Source organism: Terrapene carolina, unplaced genomic scaffold (assembly GCF_002925995.2).
Source record: "Terrapene carolina triunguis isolate 2854851 unplaced genomic scaffold, T_m_triunguis-2.0 Scaffold34180, whole genome shotgun sequence".
Classification (NCBI taxonomy): domain Eukaryota; kingdom Metazoa; phylum Chordata; order Testudines; family Emydidae; genus Terrapene; species Terrapene triunguis.
The window spans coordinates 1-9,787 of NW_020698531.1; the positions used below are offsets into that span (position 1 = coordinate 1).

General features: G+C 59.4%; 1 protein-coding gene across 1 annotated transcript; it reads left to right on the forward strand.

The window, feature by feature from the left end:
• The first annotated feature begins 49 nt into the window (after positions 1 to 49).
• On the forward strand, positions 50 to 2,823 carry LOC112104702 (neurofilament light polypeptide-like). The gene is made up of 3 exons (XM_024197192.3): positions 50 to 1,042; positions 2,043 to 2,167; positions 2,772 to 2,823. The coding sequence occupies exons 1-3, from the start codon at positions 50 to 52 to the stop codon at positions 2,821 to 2,823; spliced, it is 1,170 nt and encodes a 389-aa protein (XP_024052960.2).
• Positions 2,824 to 9,787: the final 6,964 nt, after the last annotated feature.

The following is a 9,787-nucleotide window of genomic DNA, read 5'->3' on the forward strand; positions in this document are numbered from 1 at the left end:
CCCCCCCCCCACCTGCAACTGCCCTGGCAGCCAGGCCCCCTTGGCCAAGATGAGCTATGACCCCTATGGCTTCCGCAAGCCGTGGCAGGAGTACCGGAGCGTCCGCTCCACCAAGTCCACCGTCTCCTCCTCCCTGTACGCCCTGCACCGGCCGGCGCTGGCCCCTGCCAAGCGCTCGGGCTGCGTCGCCTCCCTGGAGAAGTTGGACCTGTCCCAGGTGAGTAGCCTGAACGCGGAGCTGCTGGGGCTGCGGGCCCAGGAGAAGGAGCAGCTGGTCGACCTCAACGACCGCTTCGCCACCTACGTCGAGACGGTGCACCGGCTGGAGCAGCACAACAAGGTGCTGCTGGTGGAGCTGGAGGCGCTGCGGCAGAAGCGGCAGGACCCCTCGCGCCTGCACCTGCTGTACCGGCAGGAGCTGCGCAGCCTGCGCGGCCTGCTGGAGGCGGAGGCGGGCGAGAAGATGCGCATGGAGGCCAGCCGGGACCAGCTGCGCGACTCCTGCAGCCAGCTGAAGGAGCGCTATGAGGAGGAGGCGCGGCTGCGGCTGCAGGCCGAGGAGACGCTGCGGAAGGTGCGGGAGGAGGCCGGCCAGGCCGCGCTGGCTAACAGCGACGTGGAGGGCAGCATCGGCTCCCTGCTGGGGGAGATCTCCCTCCTCCACAAGGTCTTCGGGCAGGAGAGTGCCGAGCTGTCGGCCCAGGTGGAGGCGGCCAGTCTGCCGGTGGACGTGAGCCTGGCGGGAGCTAAGCCCGATCTGGCGGCAGCGCTGCGGGAGATCCGGGCGCAGTACGAGACGCTGGCCGGCAGGAACATGCAGGCGGCCGAAGACTGGTACCGCACCAGGTTCGCCTCGGTGGCCGAGCTAGCCAGCAAGAACAACGAGGCGGTGAGGTCCATGCGGGAGGAGACGGCCGAGTACCGGCGCCTGCTGCAGTCCCGCTCGGCCGAGGTCGAGGCCCTGCGCAGCGTCATCGACTCGCTCAACAAGCAGCTGGAGAGCGTGGAGGACAGGCAGAGCAGCGAGGTGGCCACGTACCAGGTGAGGCCAGGGCCTGCAGGGCAAGCCAGGCTCCCTCGCCTGTGGAGGGCGGGCGCACGGGCCTGGAGCCAGGACTCCTGGGTTCTCCGCTTCATTTAGCCCCCCGTGGCATGGACAGAAACCTGGGCCCAGGTCTGCCCAGTCCCCTTGCCAGGGTCCGACGCCCTCCCCACAAGCAGCACTAAGGTGCAAACAGCCCCGGGCAGGGCTCTGCACCACCGCCTGCGCTGGGGAGCGGCTGGCACCAGGCACAAGGAGGGAGCTTGGGAAGTGCCCTCGATCCTTGGGAGAGGGCAGCTCTGGGCCAGGGGGAGCGGGGCCAGCGGCCGGGTCGTTTGAGGGGCACTGGGAGCAAACTGCATCCTTGGGGCAGCAAGGAGTGGGGGAAGGGAGGGGAGCACACTCTCTCAATGAGCAGGGACCCTGCTGCAGCCAGTGCAGGGGGCCCTGGCCAGGCGGGATGGTCCCGCTCCCCTGCTCAGAGGGATAGTGCCCCCATGGCCCCTGCGCTCGGCTCGGAGCCGCCAAGAGCCAGCAGAAGTGCTGTGTCGGCTCAGACGCCCTGAGGGCATGAATGCCATGGAGGTGACCGGGCTGGGCCCCAATGGCGGCCAGATGGGCCGGGGGTCATGGGAGGCGTTGGCAGGGCAATGGGTCTGTCTGGAGCCAGCTCCCTGGGCAGGGTGGGGAGCCCCAGGGTGGGGGCATTCAGAGCCTGGGGAAGCTCTGCCCCCAGCCCTGGAGCCTTTCCCACCCCTAGCGCCTCTGGCCGTGGGGCCTGGAGGCCGGGAGCTCTGCCCAGTGGGGGGCTGGGGTACCCTGGCCAGACACTGGCTGGATGGGGGAGCGATGGTGCAGGGGGCGAAGGCGCTGAGACCTGGCTGGCAGTGGGGCTTGGGGCCAGGTCGTGACCCCCCGGGCTCAGACGCGGCAGGCCCAGGGCTGAGAGCGACAGCAGGGCCCAGGCGGCACTGACCGGCCAGGCCTCTCTCCCTGCCAGGAGCGCGTGGCCGACCTGGAGCAGGAGATCAGGGAGGCCAAGCAGGAGATGGCGCGGTACCTGCGTGAGTACCAGGACCTGCTCAATGTCAAGATGGCGCTGGACATCGAGATCGCCGCCTACAGGTACTGGCCCCCCAGCCCTGCCTGGCCCCCAGCTGGGCCCCCAGCTCCCCCAGGCTTCAGAAGGAAGCGGCTGTCCCCAGGAGCCGGGCTGCAGGGTGGGCTGTGTCAGGACTCCTGGGTTTGGTTCCCAGCCCTGCACTGCATCCCCCTCTCGCCTCAGTTTCCTCCCCTGCTGGTGCTGTGGGGAGAAGGATCCCGACCCCTACTCTGAGGGGGGAGGAGCCAAGGATTACATGCTTCTGGCTGCCCTCGGGCTATCTTGCTGCAGGACACGCCAGCCCCATGTCGCCCCAATGCGAGGGCAGCGAGCTCTGCCCCACAGATCTCCCTGCTATGGACAGGGCCCCCGCGCCAGCCCCCAGAATCACTCGGTGCCCAGGTCGCTCCCTGGGTCACAGGGGGATGCCTGCCCCCTGCTGGATGGACCTGGAGCTGCTCCGCCTGGTTGGGCCGGAGATCCCCCCGTTGTTTATCGTGCTGGGGCAGGGCTCAGAGCTCGGCCCATGAGGCGGCTGTGGTGCCGCTCCCTGCGCTCGGGCCTGGCAGGGGACCCCTGTGTGGGCTGGGGGGCTGACCTGCGCTATCCCCTTTGGGTGTCTTACAGGAAGCTGCTGGAGGGGGAAGAGATCCGGCTGAGCTACTCATCCCCCCTGTGATCAGTGGGGGCCCGCAGCAGGAGAGCAGCCCCCAGTCACCCCCCATTCCCTGCACCCCCCTGCTGCCCTGTCCCCTTCACACCCCTCCAGTCACTCACCTGTCGCCCCCAGTGCTGAGGGAGTCGAGCAGCTGCAGGGCCGTTCCCCAGCAGTCAGGTGCGTGTGAGAGCCCCCATCTCATTGGCTGCAGCCCCTTGGCCTCGTTGCCCCTTCTCTGCCCTGGCCCAGCAGGGGCAGGCTCCAGACCCCACGTCACCATTGCAGGGAGAGGCCGGGAGTGTCCTGGACTCCAGCCCCTCCCAGCGCTGTGCTGAGCATGGCCAGGCCCCGCTGGACAAGGCCTCCTGGGTGTGTCCTCAGGAGCCCAGCGCTTGCCCCGGGTACCTCTGGGCCCCAGCAGGGCTCCCCGGTGCTCATGCCCTCTCGCTGCAGCCTGAGGCCGAGCTGCCTCCTACCCACGTGACATCCCCCGGGCACCGGGAGTTGAACCACAAGCAGCACGTGCCCTCTCCGGAACCCGGTGGGCGAAACCACAAGTGACGTCCCCCCTCGGAGCTGCCCACCCCGGCCATGCCGAGGGAGAACCGCAGCGGGGCACAGGCAGCACTGCCATGCCAACAGGGAGGGCTGCCCCCAGGCCCTGGGTTGCCCCAGGCTGCACCCCCCAGTGGGGGGCAGGGCTGACCAGCATGCACCCCTGCTGTCAGGGGGCAAACAGTGCAGGGGGGGACAGCAGTGGGCAGGCAGGGGGAGCTGTACCCCATTCTCCTGGCCCTGCTGCGACACCCCGGAGCTGCCTCCTACCACTGGATGTCCCCCGCAGAGATGGGGGATCCCACAGAGCCAGGAGCCAGCCCAGCCTCTCCTGCAGGGGGCGCTCACAGCCACCACAGTGCCCAGTCCAGCTGTCCCTGGAACATCCCCCTGGGAGCCCCCATGCAGCTGGAGGGGGTGTGGGGCTAATCAGCACAGCGCCGCCTGCAGGCAGCTCTCCTGCATCAGTCAGTGTGGGGCAGGCACAGACCCGTCATCTCTCCCAATCATTGCACCAGCCACCCTTTCAGAGCAGTGCCAGGACTGGCCTGGCACTGCCACGCTGCCTGTGCCAGCAATGGAAGCACCTCAATAAAAGCCCCATGGCATTAACCTGAGCCAGAGACTCTGTCGCTGGGGGCTGGTGAGAACTGGGGGGGATGAGCACAGCCCTGTAATGCAGCAGCTAAGGTCACGATCCCCACAGCGCCCCCTGCTGGGAGAGGCCGGGACTGGGGTAGCTGGGAACTCCCCCCACAGCCAGGGCCCCTGCCCCCCTTCCCCCCCCCCCCCCCCCCCCGCTGGGAGAGGCCGGGACTGGGGTAGCTGGGAGATCCCTCCGCCAGCCAGGGCTCCTGCCCCGCTCCCTGCAGTGCCCCCATGAGACTCCTGCAGAAGGGCGTGTTCTAGCCTGTCTGCTGTCAGTGACTTCTCTCCCCCCGGTGCCTGCAGCTGCCCGGCCAGGGCCATGGGGCCAAGGACAGGGCCCAGCCCCAGAGACGGGCTAGAGGGAAGTGCTCTTGCCCCAGGCTGCGGCTAGTTCAGTGCTAGAAGGCCACCCCCTCCCACCAGCTCCAGGGGTCCCTTCATGGCCAGCCCCTCCCTCTGGCTGGGGATAGGGCCCCCCAGGTGAGGCGGGTCCATGCCCCGTGGAAGCTGCACACTCCCTCGTGCCCCCCGAGCTCTCACCTCAGTCTGCAGCACGAGCCATGGTGCCCCCACCCAGGCCTGGGCAGGGGCCCTGCTGTGGCACCCCAGGCTGGGGCGAGCCGGGCATCCCCCTCACCTCCAGGTGATGCTGAGCATGGAGGCGTTCCCATGGCACAGCTGTGCCAGGGCTGGTGGGCAGCAGGCTGGTGTAGTGCAGGGCCCCGGCTCACCCACCAGCGCCCAGAAGCGCTTGTGCTGGGAGAGGACGAGGCGCTGGTGGGCGCAGGAGATGACACGGCCCCTGGGGTGGACGCTGCCAGGCTGCATGGGCGGGAAGAGCATGGTGAGCGTGCGGGGGAGCCGTACACCACCTGCTATGCAGCCGTGCTGAATGCTGTCACCTGGGGGGAGAGGGGGCAATATGGGGTGTGACCTGCTCCCGCTGGGATATACCACGGGGGGGGGGTGTGACCTGCTCCCGCTGGGATATACCACGGGGGGGGGGGGGGGGGACCTGCCCCCACCGGGATATACCACGGGGGGGAGGAGGGGTGTGACCTGCCCCCGCCGGGATATACCACACAGGGGTGTGACCTGCACTGGCTGAGATATACCACATGGCGGGGGGGTGATAAACTGCCCCTGCTGGGATATAGCGCACTGGGGGGTGTGATGGAATGGGAATTTTTTGTAATATTTTGTATGAATATGTGTGTGCCTCGGTTTCCCCCTGTGGTGCATGGTTGACGAGGTGGTGGGAAAAGGTTGTTACCAGCGATCCAGATGTGACTGACTAACACTTAGCCCTGTGCCCATGGAGAATCCAGGAAGACAATGGCCACTCCAATTGCCCAGACATTTGGGACCCGGCCACAAATGACCCAGGATGACCCCCACTCCTTAGGAGGCCGGCCAGGTGTGAGCAGCTGGAGGACAAAGGGCTGAGGAGGGGGAAGGTGAGGTGGTTCCGCGGGGGCGGCTGGAGGCAGGAGAGACGCTCCTGGATGGGGACTAAGGAGGGGTAGGGGGCTCTGGGCTGACCCCGCAGGCCCCGGCTGTAACTTTCTGCTCTCTGGTAACCAAGGACTGGCTACGCGGTTCCAGCCATCTGCTAACCCCCCCGCTGTCACCTGGCGGCTGGGAGTCCCGGCCGATCGGGGAGGTGCAGTGCTCCCTTTGGGGTACACATCTCCCCACAAGGGGGCTGGGAGCTGTGGGGACTGCACACAGAACCAGGCTGGCCAGGGCCCCTGGGGGAAGTGGGACTGATTCACTGGGGCACAGGGTCTGGCCTGGGGCAGACCCAGGAACTGCCTCTGGAGGGAACAGCCAGTTTCCATGGGGCCATTCCCATTCCATCCCCACGTGACCCACAGACCTCCCCCCATGAGCTGCCCCCCGCCCCACAGCCTGGCCCATCCCTCTGCCCTTGAACCATGAGACAACACCGAGTCCAGGGCACCAGCTGTTGTTTATTGTAGGCGCTCAGGAGAGCAGATCCCAGCCGTGGCAGCTGGTGGGAAGGGGTGATGGCCGGGGGATCAAGATGGGACAGGGCTCTGGGGTTGGCAGCCCCAAATCCTAGACCCCTTGGGGGGGGGGTTGTCCGGCCAGTGTTAGGGTTAGATGGGGGCAGCAGGGGCTGGGTTAAATACAGCAGATGGGGGGATGGGTTGAGGGTGCCGATGTGCAGAGGCTGGAGGGTAAGGGGGCTGCAGGCCCATTTCTGACAGGCCCCATCACACCTTCTGCCAGGTGGTCCAGGGGCTCCAGGTGGAGTTGACCAAGGGGTCCTGGCAGCGGATCTGCACCCACCGCACATCCCCCTCGACGCTCGTCTCCGTCACCCCCTCCAGCTGGAGGGAACCCTGAAATACAGAGAAACAGTGAGGGGGGGGGCTTGCCGTGACCTCAGCAGGGCAGAGGGGAGACGTGACACAGGTGGGGGAGAGGAACTCTGGGAGAGGGGGTCTGTGATTCTCAGCATTTGGGCCTGAAGCCAGGCTGCCCTCGGAAAAGGTGGCTGCTGCTCGGGGCTGCGGTTTGGACAGGGAGCCATGAGTGACGCTGGCAGGGGGGTGGGGAGCACATCTGAAAGTGACAGACGTCAACTTCCTGATTCAAACAGCATTGTAGCAACATGGGGATCCTGTGGGTCATTTCAAGTGACCAGGACTTGATCACATTTGTGATGCAAAATAAAGTCAAAACAGAAATATATATACTCGGCTCTTTAAAAGGGCCAAGCTGAAAACAATCATAAGCCAAATCAGTTGGAAGAGACAATTTAAAACAGAAAATGTGAGTGATAATTGGGAACTGTTCAAGAACATGTTAGTAGATGCCCAAAAAGCCAGGAAGAAAGCTAAACTGGTTAGAAAGAGGGGAAATAAAAGCAGCTATTAAAAATAAAATAAATAATACATGGAAGAAAGGGTAACCTGATAGCTATGAATATAAGTCAGAAGCTAGGAACTGTAGAAAATTGATAAGGGAAGCAAAGGGACACAAGGAAGATGTTTTTAAAAGTATATTAGGAACAAAAGGAATACTAACAATGGTTTTTGTCCTTTACTAGACAGAAATGGTAGAATTATCAATAATAGTGTACAAAAGGCAGAAGTGTTAATAAATATTTGTTTGTTACTTGGGAAGAAGCCAGATGGCATATTCATCTCCTATGATAACACTCTTTCCATTCCAACAATCACTAAGGAGGACATTAAACAGCAGCTGCTAAAGTTAGATATTTTTAAATCAGCAACTTCAGAGAACTTGAATCCAAAAGTTTGAAAAGAGCTGGTAAAGACGCATGCTAGACCATTCATGCTGATTTTTCAATAACTCTTGGAACACTAGGGAAGTTCCAAGGGAAGTTCCAAGAAAGCTAATGATGTGCCAATATTAAAAAGGGTAAACAGAATGACCCACACCCCTGAGCGACATAAGTTTTGTCGACATAAGTGGTAGTTTAGACATGTCCTGGGTCAGACCAATGGTCCATCTAGCCCAGTATCCTGTCTTCCGACAATAGCCAGTGTCAGATGCTTCAGAGGGAACGAACAGAATAGGGTAATTATCAAATGATCCATCCCCTGTCATCCAGTCCCAGCTTCTGGCAGTCAGAGGTTTAGGGACACCCAGAGCATGGGGCTGTGTCACTGACCATCTTGGCTAACGGCCACTGATGGACCTATCCTGCATGAACTTATCTAATTCTTTTTTGAATCCAGTTATACTTTTGGCCTTCACAACATCTCCTGGCAGCAAGTTCCACAGGTTAACAGTGTGCTTATATTTGTTTTAAAGCTGCTGCTTATTAATTTCATTGGGTGACCCCGGGTTCTTGTGTTATGTGAAGAGGTAAATAACATTTCCTTATTCACCATCTCCGCACCATTCACAATTTTCTAAACCTCCATCATACACCCTCCCCTCCCCCCTTAGTCATCTCTTTTCCAAGCTGAAAAGTCCCAGTCTTTTTAAGCTCTCCTCCTATGGAAGCTGTTCCATACCCCTCAGCATTTTTGTTGCCCTTCTCTGTAGTTTTTCCAATTCCAAAATGCCTTTTTTGAGAGGAGCAACCAGAACTGCACACAGTATTCAAGGTGTGGGAGTACCGTGGATTTACATTATTACATTATATTATCTATTATATTATGATATTTTCTGTCTCATTATCTAGCCCTTTCCTAAGGATTCTATTCCATTAGGTTTTTTGACGGCCGCTGCACATTGAGCAGTTTTCAGAGAATTATCCACAATGACTCCAAGATCTTTCTTGAGTGGTAACAGCTAATTTAGACCCCATCATTTTGTATGCATAGTCAGGATTATGCTTTCCAATGTGCATTACTTTGCATTTGTCAACACTGAATTTCATTGGCCACTTTGTTCCCAGTCACCCAGTTTAGTGAGATCCCTTGGTAACAATTTGCAGACAGCTTCGGATTTAACTATCTTGAGTAGTTTTGTATCCTCTGCAAATTTTGCCACCTCACTGTTTACCCCCTTTTCCAGATCATTTATGACTATGTTGAACAGTACTGGTCCCAGTACAGACCCCTGGGGGACACCACTGTTTACCTCTCTCCATTCTGAAAACTGATCATTGATTCCTACCCTTTGTTTCCTGTCTTTTAACAAGTCACAGATCCATGAGAGGACTATCCCTCTTATCATCAAGTGGGTGTGTTTCTAGTGGGTCCCACGGGGATCAGCCCTTGGCCCTACACTATTTAACATTTTTATCAGTGACCTAGAAGAAAACATGAAATCGTCGCTGATGAAATTTGCAGATGGCACGAAGATGGGGGGACTGGGAAATAACGAAGAGGACAGGGCACTGACACAGAGCGATCTGGACTGCTTCGGAAGCTGGGCACAAGCAAAACAATGTGCATTTCAATACAACCAAATGTGAAGTCCTATCTGAGAACAAAGCGTGTCAGCCATACTCACGGGTGGGGAAACAGGGACTCTGACAGGCACTAGGAGGTCACGGTGGAGAATCAGCTGAACATGATCTCCCAGTGCAATGCTGCGGCCAGAAGAGCTAATGCCACGCTGGGATGCATGAACAAGGGAACACTGAGTAGCAGAGAGGTGATTTTCCCTCTGGATTTGGCACTGGGGTGGTTGCGGCTGGAATCCGGTGCCCAGTTCTGGTGCCCACAATTCAAGAAGGATGTGGATAAATTGGAGAGGGGTCAGAGAAGAGCCATGGGAATGATCAGAGGGTTAGAAAACCTGCCGGATAGTGACAGACTCCAGGATCTCCGTCTATTTCGCTGAACAAAGAGCAGGTTCAGTGGTGACTTGACCCCCGTCTACAAGTACTTGGGGAGCAAGTATTTAATCAGGGGCTCTTCAGTCCAGCCGAGAAAGGTCTAACCCGATCTAATGGCTGGAAGTTGAAGCTAGACAAATTCAGAGTGTTGGAAGTTTGTGCCTGATTTTCAGGACATTAGCCATGGGAACCTCTTCCCAAGGGCTGTGGTGGAGTCTCCATCACTGATGATTTTTAAATGGGAACGGAATGTTTTTCTAACCCATTGTAGTAAGAGGAGGCCCTGAGAGATAAACCTTGGTATCAGAGGCATGGTATGAGGCCTAAGGCCTGAACTAAAGTAATGGTCAAGACTTTGCTAACATAAAGCAAAGTTAAGCTGTGAGCCAGAGGCAGGCCCTGCTCACAGAAGCTGGCAAGGAAAGGGCTGATGCTGCAAAAAGAGACATACCTAAAAAGTACTGAACACTAGATATTAAAACACTCCTGGAA

Bases quoted from the DNA above. Each gene is read 5' to 3' on its own strand.
- LOC112104702 (XM_024197192.3), top strand. From the start codon at position 50: ATGAGCTATGACCCCTATGGCTTCCGCAAGCCGTGGCAGGAGTACCGG. The intron at 1,043-2,042 runs GTGAGGCCAGGG...TCTCCCTGCCAG, and splicing joins GCGAGGTGGCCACGTACCAG to GAGCGCGTGGCCGACCTGGA. The intron at 2,168-2,771 runs GTACTGGCCCCC...GGTGTCTTACAG, and splicing joins ATCGAGATCGCCGCCTACAG to GAAGCTGCTGGAGGGGGAAG.